This window comes from Miniopterus natalensis, chromosome 10, assembly GCF_054644295.1.
Source record: "Miniopterus natalensis isolate mMinNat1 chromosome 10, mMinNat1.hap1, whole genome shotgun sequence".
Taxonomy (NCBI): Eukaryota; Metazoa; Chordata; class Mammalia; order Chiroptera; family Miniopteridae; genus Miniopterus; species Miniopterus natalensis.
Window position 1 is genome coordinate 49,758,938 of NC_142090.1, and position 19,026 is coordinate 49,777,963.

Here is a 19,026-nt window from a genome sequence, read left to right on the forward strand (position 1 = left end):
CAAATAGACTTTCTTATTGCCATACAGATTACAGATAAAACTAAACAGTGATTTGCTTTCCAGAGAGTATGACTGTAGAGACAAAGGAGTAGAGAGAAAACTACATGACGTGTGCATACTTCAGAGGGGGGAAGACGAAACAGAAAGCAAAGAAATGATTTTACGTGAAGAAATAAGGACAAAAGAGCATAATTTTTTGGCATTTAAGAGGAGGCCAACACTCAAGGAAAGACAATAAAATATTCTCAGGCAGGTGAAATTTAAGGAAATACTGTTTAAAACGTGGCACTAAGATTCTGAATGCATAATTTCAGCAGGGTAAGGTAATAGGGCGTGGGGGAGAGGAAACAAAGAGAGAGAGTGCTTTCCCTTTTGTTTTGAAATGAGGGTTTTCTGTGCAATATTTTACACGACAAAAGGGAATAGTATGGATATAGACTCTGGAAGAAGGAAGAGGTACAAAGCTGAAATTTGAGAGAAGAAAGTGTTCCAAAAGTCTATTAAATGATAGCGTACATTATATCCCAGCTACATATCCATCACCTAAGACAGTCTCAGAATCCCTTCAATGGGCAAGGTCTGTGGTACATTTACAGCTGAGCCTGATGTCGTCTCACATTTCTATATAACCATGTTTACCTTGGCAATTTTAATCATATAAAGATGTTGGAACTATTTTCTTTGTTTAAATAAGACTTCTTTTTATTTAGTTTACAAACTAGTTTTTTAAATGAGATTGGCATATCTATCAGTTTGGCATATAGTAAAAGTCAGATGTCTGAATTGTGTGAAAACTCAGAGAGCCAATTGTCTTATCCTTGCCTCGGGAGCACTGGGTTATTGCTGTTATTTTATAAATATATACAAATTATCCTACTGGTCAGTTTTTGTTTATCATTGGAACTCATTGAAGATTGTTTTCTTCATTTAATTGACTAATAGCAAATTGGGAAAGTTATTACCTGTACACAAGCACCATTAAAAAAAAAAAAAGAATTAAAGTGTTTAATTGAAAAATGTTAGAAAATCATATTATATTTTTATGTTATTTATAAAGTATAGAGTCAGAACTCTATGGTACCTTCCTGTTCTAAAAGATGACACCCTGATACTAGCGTTTGAAATGGTCTAAAATAGCTCAGAAATATTCCTTTATTTCCAAAGGATGTTTTTTAGGAACTTCATGCTTTTTTATGGATTATAGTAGAAAACTTCCTGACCAGCATTTTATACTGTGGTTCCTAATAGATTTGTGTTGAGTCAGCAGGTTTATGTAATCTTGCTAAATAAACTAAAAGTCAATAGCTTAAACTGCCACAAATCTGCAAACTACAAAAGCACTTTGGAAACAGGTCAAAGTTCTGCCACGATTTATAAAAGATAATTTATCACTCGACTATGTTAATATCACTTGATAAATGTTTAGTTAATATTATGTAACATAACTAATTTCAAATAAATTTTAATTTAATTTCCCTATGGTATTAACTATAGAACACCAATAAGGGAATTAAAGTTTTCTTTTTATTTACCTATTAAAAGACTAATGTTCAAGTATATTATCATTCAATTATACCATCCTTTACTTCCTCCAATTCTTGGAAAGAATGATCCTTTAGTAGCTTATAATGAATGCTTTCAGATAAAGTAAATTGAAATAATAATTATGTATGTTCATTAAAATGACTAGACTGTGGAATCAATAGACCATATTTTAATAATATAAATTAATTTACATTTATATTAATTTCATAATATATGCTTATAGTATTTCTACATAAAACAAAATAGTTTGTACATTTTTGTAATATTTAAAAAATTCAAGCCCAGCTGGCATGGCTCAGTGGTTGAGAATGGACCTATGAACCAGGAGATCGAGGTTTAATTCCCAGTCAGGGCACATGCCGGGGTTTTGAGCTCTATCCCCAGCATGGGGCATGCAGGAGGCAGCTGGTCAATGACTCTCATTATTGATGTTTCTATCTCTCTCTCCCTCTCTCTTCCTCTCTCTGAAATCAATAAAGATATATTTAAAAAAAAATTCAAAAAGAAATGCCTGAAATACTTGTGGTTAAAGAAGGTAGAATGTTAAAAAGTGTAATGACAATATATGAGTACGATACATTTCAAAAATTTTTTTAAATTAATATAGTAATAAAAATGGATTAAACACTAGAAATATTTGCATTTTAATTGTAATAATAAAATTATTTAAAAACAATGTTTCAAGAAATAACAGTTAAACATATATAATTTTCTTCTTCCAGCCCAATGTAATATCAACATAGTTTACTTTTCATGCCAAATATTAAATGTCTCATTTTAGGTTCTCACATAAATTCCTGGAGGCTAATTTCCTGAGTTTTAGAAATATTAAATTCAATTTGTTTCACTGAATTTCATTCTGGGTTTTAACTGATAACTTTGTAACTGAGACTAAGGCCATTTTTTTGACTCAGCACCACAAATATTCTAATTCATTCTCTTTCTCTCAGTGTGCGCACGCACACACACACACACACACACACACACACAAATGAGAAATACTTTTTAACATGAGGAAATTGCTTGTACCTAACAGAACAAGTTGTGGTAGTGCTTGGAGAGAAAAAGATTATTTTCAGTATGTTTCTGCTTTTCAAGGAAGTTTTCATTTCACTGTGGTGAGTATAAATACAAAAATGATTAAGTAGCAGAAAAATGAGTTTCATGGGATATTACATGAGTTGTTGCCACATGACTTGTTTAGATAGTATATAATATAAATGAATCAGTTAAAACAATCTGGGAGTAAATTACATTAGCATTCTTCCTCTAAAGAGTGGGTAAGATTTATATAGTAATAATAGGTAATGAGTTTATTGAATGCTTTTTATCTGCTAACACCTTTTTAAGTGCTCATATTTATTAATATTTATAACAAACTATGAGAATAAATACTTACTTAAACTATATGCAACTAATGTTGACTTTCAAAAATAATAATTTCATATGGTTTAACCTAATATTCCCATTTTACAGATCAGGAAACTGAGGTACAAAAATAATTTAATAATCTGCCTGATTTTAAATGGTTAGTACATGACCAAACTCAGGGTCAAACTCATAGCATCTTAGATTCATTCTTAACCATGTCACTCTATGCTTTGAGGGAAGAAGCCACCGTACTTGGTCAGGGAGGGGGTAGGGTAAGGGAGTCTAACTCATTGATTACAATCTGCTATGCATGATTCTGCCTCTTAGTGTTTTATAATATCCTTGAGAAATGGGACAATGTCTTTTCTACAACTGTACCCTACATACTCCACACATAGGAAGATTTCAAGGGCATTTTTGTAGTTACATACAGTTGTCAGTCATGTAGATGGGTACTGTTTTCCTGCAACAACAGTAATCAAGTGAGCGTGTGACTAGATAAAATATATCACTATCATAAATATCTGTTTTTAGATTAATGAACTAGAATAGAAGTTTCAAAATCAATGGCTTTCCAACCCAGCTAGAAACCATGCCATGAGAGTCACAAGGTTAGAACCCAGCCATTACTGGGGCTGGATAGTCTGTATACGTAAAGTCAGGGACAGATACTGATGTACACATCAACTAAGTCAGAGGATCTTAAATTATATTACTTTTTCTGTGCAATAGTGATCAGCTTTACACTTCAAATTTAGTGAAGGATTTGGAGAATCGACTGGGTAGTCCAAATCCAATTTAAAAATCAAGGCCTTTAAAATTCACAAGGGACATAAAATCTTTTACTCCTTTAAAAAAAAAAAGAACTTGTGACATATTTAGCCTTGATAGTCAAGGAATGGCTATACAATTTTCTAATACATATAATCGTGTTAGGACCAGAAGAAATGCATTCCTATATTGACTGCTTCAATATTTTTCTCTTTGTCTCTGAACAAATCATGATGATGCGGAAACTACACAAAATTGCAGTGAAAATACCTGTATTTTTTTTAATTATTATTATTATCAGCTACTAAAGTGTCATATGTCATTGAATCAGACATCTGTTTTCTCTGTGACCCATTTCTATCTCTGAAAAAATCGGATGGGTTTAGATGACCCTAATTTTAACAGTAGATAATTCAAAGCATCCATTTCAAATCTTTGTGTTTCAACATTTCTATTTTTTTTTTAATCTTCAGATTAACAATTAAGGCAAACTGATTTATGGCCTTTAGAAGAAAGGTATATTACACTTACCGGGTCTTTTGACATTAAATGCATATGCATTAGAGTGAGGGAGGACTTCTGTCCTGCTAAAAACATTCCATCACAGACCGTTTTCAATTCTATAAACATTTATTGATTTTCTTTCATTAAGAAGTGAACTAAACGATGTGCCTTGAGAGGTACATGATAAATAATTTATATTGCATTAGTCCTTAAGATTCTTAGAGTGTGAGAGTAATGTGTACATGTATAGGGTCATGTATGTTTTCCCTTCATAAGTCTCTTGAAATAGGTAAATTAATACAGCTCTCAGCTTCTATATAGATTTCAGCTTCAACATCCTCATTATACATCTTTACATTTAGAAGAATAGCCATAACACATTATCTATTTGTAATTTTGTCTTAATATGGGGCTTGTTAGTACGGAAATCCAATTTTCTGGGAGCAAATGGAAGGTTTTCCAAGAACAATTGGTGGTGAAAGTCATAGTGCCTACCATCACTTTCGCAGCTCGGTGTACCCAGTATAAATTATTGCAACAACAGGATTTTGTAATGGCGTTTTTAGAGTGGTGCCTTGTTCGCCCTAAGGAATTGCCCTATTCTCTGCTTTAAGCAATAAGTAAAGTTTCCTGAAGATATGAAACTTGATTTGATTCTTCCCAACTAAGTGCAGAGGTTGCACAAAGTGCATGGTGTAAAAGAGGAGTAGTCTAGGGTCAGGGCCCGGGGTTCTCAGCGTGACTCTGCCACGATGTGCCCAGGTTATCCTTGGGCGAGCCTCCTGGCTTCTCAGAGTCTCGGAGTGCGCACTAGAAAAATGTGATGATAATGTTCCGTGTCCTTTCCTGATCCATCATTCTATGAATTGATGCTTCCGGGTGAAGGAAAAAAATAGGTCAAATTGTGTTTCTATATTCATGGGCCTCTTCATGTTCATTTTCTGTGAAATAGTTTTCTTCCCCTTCCTCTAGCACACTAAGGCAAGTTGGAGCTTTCCATCTGGGCATTTTTTCCAAGGTTCTTAATTGGAAATACTCCCTGATGCAAAATCACCTTTGTTGGCACTAGTGACTATAGCTTCATAGACTTCCGGCTCAGAGAGGGAAAGCCGTAGAAGGAAACTGGGATAGCATCTAAAACTCCTTTATTTTAAAGATAACAAGATTAACCCTGAGGGTTTTGGTGACTTTCCACTCAGTCCCAAAGCTCCCAAAGAAAGGGATAGATTTCTAATACAGGGGTTTATGATTCTGTCATTGGTGGTTTTTTCCCGCTACAAGGGGTATCAATATTTTTTATTGGATTTCACAAAAGAATACTAGGAAAACTTCTTTATTTAATCATTTTATTTAGAAAAAGTATCCTAATAATAATGAATTAGACTGTTGTAATTTTTGGAAATGTGTACTGTTGGGTTGCTGCAGATATATTGAGGGTTAGGGAAGCCATACTGAGCATGATTTTGAAGGGGGGGAGTCAATTTTGTGTTGCTTATTAGGAAGCATTTGTTTTCTTAACAAACATTAAGTGATCATCCCCTGAAGTGTCCAGCTTTTGAAGAAAATAGCTTCCATGACCACTAGATTTTTCTCTCTTTTTCTGTTTTGCCTCATCAACTCAACTCACTGAGGACCGAAGAAAACTTAATGTTCTACCTGATAATAACTTTTTGGAACAGCTTTAATAAAATTTGCTTAGTAAATTGTGTTGTTACTAACTGCTGCAATATTGCCACAGGGTCTCTGTAGAAGGCTTGGTAGTAATTGGCTTAAGATCAACAGACACGTGTACAGTGTTACACATAAATCCTTTTTGTAAAAGGTTAACTAAAGAGGTTGCTATAATAATTTGTTGAAACATTTCTGTTGCAAGTGTGTGGCAAGATTGCAAGGGTTCTCATGTACAAGGTACATGCATATCATCTTTTCATTGGCTAACTAAAGGTGAAAATTCCCAGAAGTGCCCTTATTCATTAAAGAAATAACCAAAACTTGTTCTCTTTTTTATAGGAAGTTGTTCTTGAAGAAGGTACAATTGCTTTTAAAAACTGGGTTAAAACTGGCACAGAAGTTTACAGACAGTTTTGGATCTTTGATGTGCAAAATCCAGACGAAGTGATGTTGAACAGCAGCAATGTTAAGGTTAAGCAAGTAGGTCCTTATACATACAGGTGAGTGAGTTCCCTCAAGTAAGTGGCACACTTCCCTTGACCATATGTATTTCTAAAGTGGCTTACATATGATAAATGCCATTGATTTGAAATGTACTTATATTATCTTGTCACTAGTATACATTGAAATATTTTGTTTCTGCCTATATAGAATTCTGATCTAAGGATTTAATAATGATAAGAAATATAGATGTGCATCTAAATTGACCAACATCAATTAACTGTCCTACAGTTAAGAAGTTATATGTGTTTTACACTTGTGGAATGAATTCTCAACAAATCTGAAATGTGCATGCTCAATGGGGGAAAAAATCTACCAGAATTTTAAAAACTAGAGTATTTTAACATTTTTAAATTAATGTATAGTTTATATCAGTGGTTCTCAATGTGTGGTCCCTGGGCTAGCAGCATCAGCATTACCTGGGAACTTGGTAGAAATGCAAATCCTCAGGCCCTACCCCAGACCAAATCAATCAGAGACTCTTGGGTGGGAAACCAACAATAAGTTTTAAAAACCTCTCTAGGCGATTCCAATACACACTTACACTTGAGAACCACATTAAACTGATTTTACACAACTACAGTACCTGCTAAAGATTTCTATTCAAGCTAATTTCCAGATGAAATGGGGGTTTCAAATACATTATTATGTATTTTCCAGCACTGAGGCTGAATATGCTATACATTTATCCCACATTCCCTAATAGTTTAACACACTTTTGAATGGCATCTTGGACACGGGGGAAATAATAGCCAAAATTTTTCATTTTGCAATTAAACAAAACACACCAGGGGATGTGATAGGATTTATTCATGTTCATACAGAACTAGGAACTGGTAACTCCTAGATTTTTGTATGTTTTCTCCTATTTAAGACTGTGTCTCCCCCCCCCCCCCCACTATCAAAGTAAAAAAAGCAGAGGTTGAGGTGTTACAAACTCTAACAACCAAGGATTAGGCATGTATTTATGAGATCCATATTTAAGTTCTGCTATATCATTTAATATACAAATGTGTGATTTTTTTCCCCTCAAGGACTACAACTAGTTATATACCATGATCAATTCTTACCACAAAATATATTTTAATGATTTTTTAATAATTAAAAGTTTTAATATCTCATTTGTTTTATATAATCTATAATTATATAATTTTTTCTCTCCATACATTATTATATTTCTAGATTGACAACTCACACTCAAAATATAATGAAATAATGACACTCGTGTGGGTAATGCCTATTGCTATAGCACATGATGGACAGAAGGCCTTGGTGCCTATTGTGTCCTAGCAATTATTCTTTGTCTCCTGCATCTATGCACATCTACGATTATTTACAACTCTGTCAGAGAAGACTTGGTTTTCATCGTTACAAAAAAAAAGAGGAGCTTACTTTAAAAAGTATTTTTATTTTCATGGTCCTACTATCAAAAGCCTATAAGGAAAAAAAGGGCCTATATGAATATCTTGTTTCAAAAAAATGTTGTAGCTCTGATGTGTACCTATAAAAATCTAGAATCCACATGCGCCCAAATGAATATCTAAGAGTATTGTTTAAAAATCATATGATAATTCGATACATGTGAGGAAAGAGAATAGTTGTTAGAATTTGAAAACTTATGTTTTCTGTTTAAATTTTTGTTTGTTTGTGGGGAGGTTATGGGTGTGTTTTTTTTTGTTTGTTTTTTTGCTTTATGGAGAATATGGGGAAACATAAACATAATATTGAATCTAGTAATATATATATTACATGTCACCTACCTGCTCTGATAGATGACAAGTAATATATATATTATTGTTAGAGGTTTTAATTTTTATCTCTTGGGGACAAAAGGGGATGGGCAGTTTAGATATACTAGATTCATATAGAGAGGCCATGATGGGAAGAGGGTTGGAGGAGACAAGTTGGATTTGCAGCTAATGTTTATAAACAATAAACTTCTACTTATTAACAATGTTAAAGGGATTTCTGATCATATTGGGGTCATCCTGTCTCACAGTGTCACCACAATTAAGTCAGTAGCGCCTGCTAGGATGCCTTAAATAATGGGAAACCACCTTTCAGAGAAAGTTCATAGCTTGAGAATCTTCCATCTGTTGAGGTGAACCTACCTCCCCATAAATTACGCTCTGAATCCAGTTGAAATTGGAAGTGTGGGACGATATTCTTTCTCAAACAGAACCACAGGCTTATTTGGCTGATGGCCGCTTAAGCGACTTTGATGAAACTTTGATTGACAAGGTGTAACGTGGCTCAAAGCATGAAATTTCCTGGATTGAGATCTTAATTACATATATTCCAGCTTGCATCATCTCTATAATCTATATTAATATTTAGTAATTCCTTCAGATATTCTCAGATCCAACATTATTATTATTATTATTTATTATTATTATTTTACTTTATTTTTAGCAGGAATACAAAGAAAGCAGTCTTGGGCAAAATATGTCAGATTTTTCCCTTTGACATTCTTAACCAACACCTTCCAAAGACTGTGTACATTTTAATTTTTAAACAAACAAACAAATAAGTGATTATTTTCTTTTTTTAAAAAGCACATTCTAATAAAAGTGCATTCTAATAACAGGATTTTTCTCATTGAGTGCCATCTACTGGTACAATGTTGTAAGTACAATTTAAGTAAGCTCTAGAATTTAGGTCACAGTTGTTCACCTTTTATTTCAATTAATATGTATATATATATATTCCTGAAAATTAAAGTATTTAAATTTTAAATGTTAATAACATGTAACCTAATTTTAAATTTACATTTATGTAAGAGAAAATAGTAACTGACTAGAAATAAACTGCCCTGGGTGCTGTTTTAGATTTTTGTATTCTTTGTATTGTCTTTAGTACTTAGCATGTCTTTTTTATCAAAAAGTCAAAGTCATCTCTGTTTCAAAGGAGAATAAATAATAAAGCTTTAATGAAATGATTGTAAAAATAAAATCTTTTTCTAGATGATTAGGAGTTCTATTTTGAAATAATGTGAGCCATCAATTTATTCATTCAAAAATATTTACTGAGAACTCACCATGCATGCACCAGGCACTGAGCTGGAGGGACAAGACACTCATAATTCAGACCCTATAGAAATTTAAATTTTTATTATACCTGAATGAAAAGTTGTTTTTTACATTTCAGTCCCATGTTTTTTCTGTCTCTACCTTTGTTATCTATTCACCTTACATCATACACATTCAAATATATGATAGCGCAATGAATGATGTATGCATTATTTCATCTCAGTAAATATCTTATACTTGCAAAAGATTTTTCTCCATAATCACCACCCTTCAACACATTCCTAAAATGTAGTTGGTACTTTGAAACCTAGAGATGTTAAAATCAATGAATATTGATTGAATACTAACCAGTATTCAATATAGGGAAGGAGAGGGAAATTAGTTTGTAAAAAGTAAATTATATTCCATTAATTATATTTAATTCTCATTAAAGTCCTGGAAAATGAGGGAAAGGCCAGAACTAGATAGATTATGTATTTTGAGCATTCTTTCTAAGACAATGTGTTCTTAATATTCTCCTGCTTAAGCCTTTCTCCTGCCCCCTCCTTACCCTAAGGATAAAGGCTAAAAATATGAGTGTGAGATACAACCCTTTATGTTTGAGATCTTATTTATTTAAGTGGCTTTATTTCCCATCACTCTTCTTACTCTCTCACTTTATAACCCAAGCAAATTCAACCATTTGCATTTCTAAAACTACACCATATTCTTCTTACGTTATATGTGCCACTTTCTAAACCTGTTTTATTTAACTGAACTTCTATTTGTAATTCAGACCACTTATGTAGTATTGCTACAAAATGTGTCTTCCATGACTATCCCAAGCCTGGATTTGTATCTGTCCTGTGTTTTACCATGAACTCTGTGTAAATTCCTGTAATAACACATATTACTTCCCCCCTGCTATGTAAATTCAAGACCCCCTTCTCTAATTTGCTAGAGACCAGCATTGGATTCTTTATCATTTTAACCCAATTGTTTAACATAATTTCTGATATATTCTATGTACTGAAAAAGTATTTGTACAAATGAATGGCATTTGAGTCCTCATGTTCACTTCACACAATTTTGAATTTTATTTAATTCCTTATTTCAGAGTTCGTTATCTAGCCAAGGAAAATATAACCCATGACACCATGAACAACACAGTCTATTTTGTACAGCCCAATAGTGCCATCTTTGAACCTGAACTGTCAGTTGGACCAGAGACTGACAATTTCACTGTTCTCAATCTGGCTGTAGCTGTGAGTAGACAAAATATTATTCTGAAATGCTCTAGAATCTGCTATAATTAATGTCATGATTAGAACTATATTAGATAGTATTTATTCTGTTCCTATGTCTTTATTTGAATGGAGTTTTGGTCATTAGAAAAGATGAAAAAAATCAACTGAATTGGAAGACCACTTAAAGCCTATCATTTAAAAAAATAGGACTTAACTTTTTTGGTTTTTTTTTTAATGTTTTATTGATTTCAGAGAGAGGAAAGGAGAGGGAGAGGGAGAGAGAGAGAGAAGCATCAATGATGAGAGTCATTGATCGGCTGCCTCCTGCTTGCCCCCTACTGGGGATTGAGCCCACAACCCAGGCATGTACCTTGACCAGGAATTGAACCCTGACCTCCTGGTTCATAGGTGAATGCTCAACCAGCCAGGCAATAGGACTTAACTTGGAATGTCTTCTTCTTGTGGCTGAAACTGAGGCACTCAAATGTACTCATATAGGGACTAGAAAAATTACAGTTTTAGTTCTGGCAAGATTTGGCAGTAATTTTAGAAATACAGTTTTTTAAATTTTGTTAAACTTAATTCTGCTACTTACTCCATTTATTTGTTAAATATTTAATATTGCAAATGGTGTCTTAAACAGCACTTTTTTTTTTTGTAGGCTGTACCCCATCTCTATCCAAATTCAATTGTTCAAGTGGTACTCAATTCCCTTATCAAAAAGTCAAAGTCATCACTGTTTCAAAAGAGAAGTGTGAAGGAACTATTGTGGGGCTATAAGGATCCATTCTTGAATTTGGTACCATACCCTATTGTTAAAACAATTGGTGTGTTTTTTCCTGTGAGTACCAGATATAAATGTCAATATTGTTATACTTTAATTGGGTAAATATAATGGCGTTGGAAATTTATAATTTTATAATTTAGTGTGTTAACTCTATTTATTATCTGGGGATATACATTCTAATTTTTTAAAGTCTTTATCTCACATAGTTTCAGTTTTCCAAATTCATAACATTTACTTACCTAAATTTAACGATTAAATTTAAAATTAAGAGGCTGATATTTAATCAGGATTTTATTCTTTGATAAATATACAATTTATCTAAAATTAGGTTATAAGCTGGTAAGGCTTTGAACAGTACTTTCAGTTTTGATTTACCCTCTCAGAAAATCAAATTTAATACCAAAATTTTAATTGTGTTATTGTTTCTCCTTCTCTAGATCTCTTACAAATAGTTTTAATGTAAATTTAAAGCCTAAATTTGCACACAAGAGATTGATAACTGAGCAATGTCCTATTTTATGGAGTTTATTAATAAGAACTTCTAGTGGTCTATAAATGTCATGAAATTATAGTCTAGAGATTAAGAAAAATGTGAACTTAGTGATAGATTTATCTATAGCTTAATATTTTGAATTATAAATAGGACAAGCCGACCCTTGAACTGGAATTTTGACAATGATTTGGCACTCTTTGTGATATTAGTTATATTCTCCAGTTCATTGTTGTTATTTTAATTTTAGATAGTGCTTATCATTGCAACATTATCTATCAATTAAGTATCAATGTAGACAGCCTTAAGGGATCAGAGAGTCAGTTACTATTTTTTAACTCAAATATTATTGGGTAATTTTGATTTTAATTTTATATATCTAATTTTTTGTAACCACTTATTAAAGATCATAACATTTAAAATAACTAGAAATCTGTCATTATTCTCATAGATTTTGTTCTATATTCCCTGACCTCAATATAATAGGAATAGTAATCGAAATTGTCTTACTGGTTTAATTATGAAAAAGAGTACTAGAGTCTGGGTTATATCAACTTCCGATATGTTTTCTTCCTTTGCCTCATCATCTAGCACTTATTCCTTGGCACCTTTTATATTCTATCTTTTTAACCTGTTAAAGACCAACAATTTTAAAACTTTATTGCATATATATTTTTTAAATTATATAAAATAATTATGGATAGTCAGTCTTTGAGACATGCAAAAGTGAGTTAATTACATATTTTATAACTTGGGGAATATGGGTTGTTCTAGAAATAATTGTTCTTGTACATGTCTTTTCAGTACAACAACACTGTAGATGGAGTTTATCAAGTTTTCAGTGGAAAAGATGATATAAACAAAGTTGCCATAATTGACACTTATAAAGGTAAAAAGTAAGTATCCAGGTAAAGTGTGTGTAGTGTGTGTGTGTTACTGGGGTACTCTAAAGCAGGTGTGGTGTTCATTTAGCAACTGGAAAGGCACAACATAGACACCCACCTGTGGAATAGACCTACCTGTATCTCAGCCCTGAGAATTCCTGTTCTATCAGGCATTAACCCTTTAGTTATGACAGCTGGTCACACTAGAACCTAGCTACTGAAAATCAGCCCCAGGTTCTCTTATGTAAAGAAATACAAAGGGACTATTTTCATTTTTGCTGCGTAACCAGCATTACAGTGCACCATCTAACTAAATATCCACAAAATAAAAAGGGAGAAAAATCAAAGCATCAACTGATCATCTAGCAGGTATAAAAATATGTTTTACTGGGTTTTTTAACTTTTTTATTTTGCGTATCAAATAAAAGTTGTCCATTCCATTGACATGACCTAAGGTGTCTATAAAGATAAAAGCTTCATTAAGCTAACACATTCATGCTAACACTTTCATGACTTTCCCCTTTGAAAATTTCTTGAAATAATTTCTGTAGTTGATAACTCAGCTTTTTAAAATTCTTATCAATGCATATATAAAATTAGCACTTCAAGTAGTTTTAAAATTTGCATATCAGTCTTGAAAATAAAGAGCACATCTCCTTGGAAGTAGTAATAGAATGAGATATGTTCATATAGCCATGATTTTCTTTCTCTTCCTAGATCTTGCCTATTCAACAGGAATATAGGTAATTTATCATGTGTATAAAATAGGAAGAACCCTAATACATGTCAGGGCAGAAAGCTTTTCTTCTCCTCTTCTCCTCAAAGTGGCCCTTTAGACCACTTATTTTCTTAAGAAGAAGTGGCCCTGTGGCTCAGTTGGTTGGAGGGATTCCCAGCCAGAGCACACAGGTTTCGGGTTCCATCCCTGGTCAAGGAGCATGCAGGAGGCAGCAAATCAATGTTTTTCTTTCACATAGATGTTTCTTTCTCTCTTGCTTGCTCTCTCTGTCTCTCTCTCAAAAAATATTGAAAGAGATAGAATGTTTTTATTAATATAAGTAACCATTTCCTCACACCTGAGTCCCTATGTAAAGTTGACTACAATACTTAAGTATTGACTAGTGTAGCACTTTTTCTTCTACAGAGTCCATAGTCACATATTTCTATAGAGAAGTCTAGTGGAGGAAAACAAACACCTCTAAATGTTCATTTCAAGGGAAATCACATCACTGTTTACATATTGAAGAACATGAATATTTCCTCCATTTCAATATTACAGAGAGATTTTGAAGAGAGTTGCTAAATGCTCCTAATTGAAATAAGAATTTCACATCAGTTTAAGATTTTGATAAGTTTATTTTCTTATATCTATGTCTTGACTAGGCGACAGAGTGTAATTTAATAAACTCTGTCCTACTTTAATGCCAGCTCATGCAAGAGTTAAAAAGTGTGTGTGGGGGGGGTGAGTGTATAAATTGGTTATTTACATATTTCCAATCTCTGTTGATCAAACATCTGCTTCTCTTTCTTCCTCTGCATTTCCCTCGTCTCTCTCATACTGAGCTTACATTAGTTACCCACTTAATATTTTTCTTCTATTCAGTTTGAACACTCAACATACTACTGATTAATTTATTTCTTCCATTTGAAAAAAGTTATCCCCTAAGCAAATATTTAAATTTCTGGTCAATGATTCTCAATTTTCTTTTTTCAGACTGTGTCTGTTCCAAATTGTTTCTATGTAAGCAGTGTTGTTTTATAATCTGGTTACTTAATGGTATCAGGCATTTAATTTCTTTCAATAAGATGAAAGCTTCAAAGAAACTATGGACTGAAGGATTTACAACATTTCTTAAACTAAGCATGTGTTTTATCTAATCTTTACTTTAGCGAAAATATTGCATCATAATAGACAATGTAACATGAGAAAAGTGCTTTTGAAATGAGAATTTTCTTTTTTTTATTCCTAAGGACTCTCAACTATTGGCCAAGCTATTGTGACATGGTTAATGGTACAGGTAAGAGCATTTTTCTTGGCAATAATCACAATGAACCCACCTCCCTCTCTCCCACAAATCCACCATCATACCTACAGGATTTTGAAGGGGAGATATGTGTTTACCTGTCTTTCGATCCACAGTACATAATTCAGAGTCTCTATTCTTTTATAAGTTTAGTAAATATCTGTTTATTGTGGTGGGATTTCTGAAGATTAACCATCAAGGATTAGCCTTTATTGAATTACTAGGGAAATGTTTGCTTTGTAAAAACTTTACTTAATGAACTGCCTTCCTGGCAATAGAAGTAAGGGGTTAAAAAACTTAGAGAAGTAGTTGAATTCACATATTTTGTAAACACTTTAAGGATAATAATTTAAAATTGAAAAATATCAAGATAATTACAAAAGGTAAATCATACTTCCAAGTAAGTCTCAAGCTGAGGTGGAATCAATGAAGGTGGGAGACAGAGCCATCTACTTTGAATAAGGTGGTCAGAATGAGAGAGAAAGAGCAACAGAAAACAAGGTTAAATGTCTACTAACCATGAAAAATGTATGGAAAGATGAACATGCTGAATACGATTTGGGGAAAAGACAGGACTACGAACTTAGAGGGTGGTTAGATATGGCTGATTGTACTCCTTGAAGAAAAAAAACAGCACACATATGCCTATTAATTTCAGAATTAAAATTTTAAAGAGCAATCGGAATCAAGTACCATGAGTGATTAAAACAGAGGTGAGCTTTCAACAACTAAGAAGTAGAGGCAGAAGAATGATGTTTACAAAGTTGGTGAGGCAACACCCTGTAGGGAAACAATATAATAAAGATGAAGAACTTTAGATAAAAAGTTATGCAAAAAATAGGGAGTGAGAAGGAAACACAGGGGATACCAAAGTGTTGTTGACTTTGGCATTTTTATTTAATTTTGTTATCACTCCCTTATAGAAAAATAGCAAAAACACTGGTTTGCTTTGTAGCACTTTGAGCCATGGTGGTGGATGAAAGGAAGGAAGAAAAGAAATTCCTTTCCAAGTAAAGCATTTCTGCAAATAAACTGTCAAGTGTTCCAATGCTACTAACCCTAGTAATCGCATAAGCATAGTGCTTCAGTCCTTAGATGCAGAGCGAAATACACTGCTGTTCCTAAATACTAAAGTGTTCTTTATAGGTCTAAGGGGGGAAAATCAGTAAGCATTTTTGTCTAAAACTAAGAAGTAGAGAAGTTTTAAAACAGGAGCTAGAGTATTTGTTAATGACAATAGTATAAATAAATGAGCAACTGGCATGAAATTAAAGGATCTAAGAGGAAAACAGAAGTAAAACAAACCAGGAGCAGAGGTATATTGGACAGGGCAGGGGACTCTGATGTGATCCCAGTGAGACAGATTCTTGGGAAAAGCACTAAGGAAAAGAGATGAACAAAACAGAAAAACTGTAATGTGTTTTCATCACAATTTGCAAATGCTTCCTCTACCTTCTTCAGGAAGTTTGAAAAAATGTAAAATAAAAATATTGCTATACATTTGAATATTTTTAATGCCTTGCTAATATCAGCTGTCTAATTGCTGGTATAATTATGATATAATCTTCAGTGATATTTCAGATAATGAGTTTTAGAGCTTTTCAATGTATTCTTTTTCTTTAATGGTTAAGGCATTGGTAAGGCAGTTGTAGGCAATGCCCATTCAGGGACCAGTCTGGGGAGTTTAAACTAATCTTTAATATTCAGTTTTCTTAATGACAGGATCAAGTTCACTGTGACCTTCTGTAATATTTTACTTATCACAAGAGTATAAGTGAAAGGTAATAAGATTACAAGGTTAGAGATTTACCAGAAATAGAACCTGAAATTCAAAACTGAATGATGGGTTTTATCATTTTGAACAAAAACCTTTAGTGGTGACTCAGTTTGGCAATATTCATTTAAGGAACAAATGGAGGTTCTCTCTCATTACTTATTCATATGCCCAGTGAGTGCCATGGATCATAACCACAGCAGAAATTCAATAAACTCAAAAAATAACCTTTTTAATTTGATGGATATGTTTTCAAACCATTTGTAAAAAATTCTGTTTAGTGAGAGAACTTTAAAAAATGATGTAAATAAAATTTGTCAGCCATTACAGCAGATGAATGAATCACTATCAAGAGTACCATGCAAACAGAAAAGAAATTCTAAATCAATTTCATGGTAAAAAAAAAAAAAGTTCCACTCTACTATATGTTTAAATAACAGTATTTTGGATATATTGGGTTAAATAAAACATACCTCTTGTTTTACTTTTTAAAAATGTGGCTACTGGAGAATTTTAAAATTACATATACAATTTGCATTATTAGTTCTATTGACCATGCTGGAATAGAGATTTCTAGATTCTTCTAGGATACACATTACATCGAATTCCTTGTTACTGGCTTAATTTTTAAACAGATGCAGCCTCATTTCCTCCTTTTGTTGAGAAGACCCGGGTACTGCAATTCTTCTCCTCTGACATTTGCAGGTAAGACAGAGACACTGATATATTTCTGTGAGTCAGATTTTTTCCCCCCAAATAACAAAACACAGGCCAAGGAGCTCATACTTAATAATGTTATTTGAGGAAAATAAAATATACTTAATGAAATTAGTCTTGATTTATTAAGAAGAAATACAATATGGAAGTCATGATGGATTTATATATGCTTTAAAAAATTTAAAGGATGTAGAAAGGTATTTTGCATAATGTAAATCATTTTCTTGTCATTTCACAATTTTCTTTCTTTTACTAAACTTGCATTATGTTTAGTAACAGTCAAGTCTAGCCTTCTCTGACCAATTTTTCTAAGATGTCCAGAGAAGATGATGTCACTGTCACAGTACTGTGTTAATTAACGTGCTCTACCTCCACTGCAGCATCTTTTCAAATTGATGGGGCCTAGTAGTTACCACGCAGCATTGGAACCCACACCCATATGCTTGAACCCTAGCCCTGTTCCCAAAGGCCTTGTGGTTGTGAGCAAGTATTTAATGTCCCTGAATCTTTTCCGTATCTGTAAAATTGAAGAGAGCAGTGTTTCTTCATATAGAGTTATCTGGTGATTGGAAGAAATATTTATTGAGCCCCAGCACGTTACCTAGACTATGGTGGACACCAGGTAAATAATGAAGGTATAGGATATGTTATATCAAGCACTGACATGCACACACCACATCAAGTAAGTGGCCTTTCTCTCCATGACTGTTTTGACAGACATTTTATTTTTATTTCATTGAAGTGAGCACAAAACAAAGGCTTTGAGGCAGTCATATAAATATTTAATCTATGAAGGAAGTAAACTATGAAAAATGCTTTTAGTATCAATACACTGTGGTACTTCACAAGCAAAAATTATTCTTAGAAGTTTTTGAAAACAAAAGAATAGCTTATACTCAGGTATTGAGTTCTGGTATGCCTTAAAATTTCACAAGAACCTTTTCCCAAAACATCAAACAAGAATTTTAACAAGAGTATATCGGATTATTCCAAGTTAAAGCAAGAATATAAATCTAAAAATAAGCAAAAATAAATCTGCAGAATGTAGTTCAGGTCCCTGGAATGAAGCTCTTTCTTCTCTGTGTTTAGGTCCATCTATGCTGTGTTTGGATCAGAACATAATCTGAAAGGAATTTCTGTATACAGATTTGTTCTTCCACCCAAGGCCTTTGCATCTCCAGTTCAAAACCCAGACAACCATTGTTTCTGCACAGACAGAGAAATCTCAAATAATTGTACATATTATGGTATGCTAGACATAAGCAAGTGCAAAGAAGGTGAGTAACTGTTCTCAGTAACACAGTTCGTGACATAATTTGCAGTTATTTTTAAAAATGTAACCTTTACCTAGGATCCCTTTCACTAAAAATTTAAAGTGAGAAAGCAATAAGGGCAGAAAGTAAGGGGGATGGTAGGAAATGTTTGTTTTGATTTTGTGCTATGTTCAAGGTCCCAATTGTGTTTTGGTGCTGCAAAACGTAGTTATTATTCAATAAAATCATACTAGTATTTCCCTGTGCAACGTAAGGGAAATGTTCCATTTTGTAATTATTTTTTCTCTCTTTGTCTTTTTGAGTCGTATGGGTTTCTTGTATATTTTGGATTTGGGGATAGTAAGTACTTACTGGATATCTGGTCTGCAAATATTTTCTCCTGCCCAGCTGGGTGTTTCTCAGCGGTTGAGCCTCGACCTAAGATCCAGGCGATCGGGGTTCGATTCCTGGTCAGGGCA

The 19,026-nt window shown here is 33.2% G+C and overlaps 1 protein-coding gene across 1 annotated transcript in view; it reads left to right on the forward strand.

Annotated features, from left to right (window-relative positions):
- The window catches only part of CD36 (CD36 molecule (CD36 blood group)), a 37,701-nt gene that overhangs the window by 11,315 nt on the left and 7,360 nt on the right, over positions 1–19,026 (forward strand). The window contains exons 4-10 of the mRNA XM_016199836.2: positions 6,202–6,362; positions 10,489–10,636; positions 11,280–11,459; positions 12,700–12,791; positions 14,751–14,797; positions 17,213–17,282; positions 18,384–18,571. Coding sequence (XP_016055322.1) covers positions 6,202–6,362; positions 10,489–10,636; positions 11,280–11,459; positions 12,700–12,791; positions 14,751–14,797; positions 17,213–17,282; positions 18,384–18,571 — 886 coding nt within the window. The remainder of the gene's footprint in view (positions 1–6,201; positions 6,363–10,488; positions 10,637–11,279; positions 11,460–12,699; positions 12,792–14,750; positions 14,798–17,212; positions 17,283–18,383; positions 18,572–19,026) is intronic.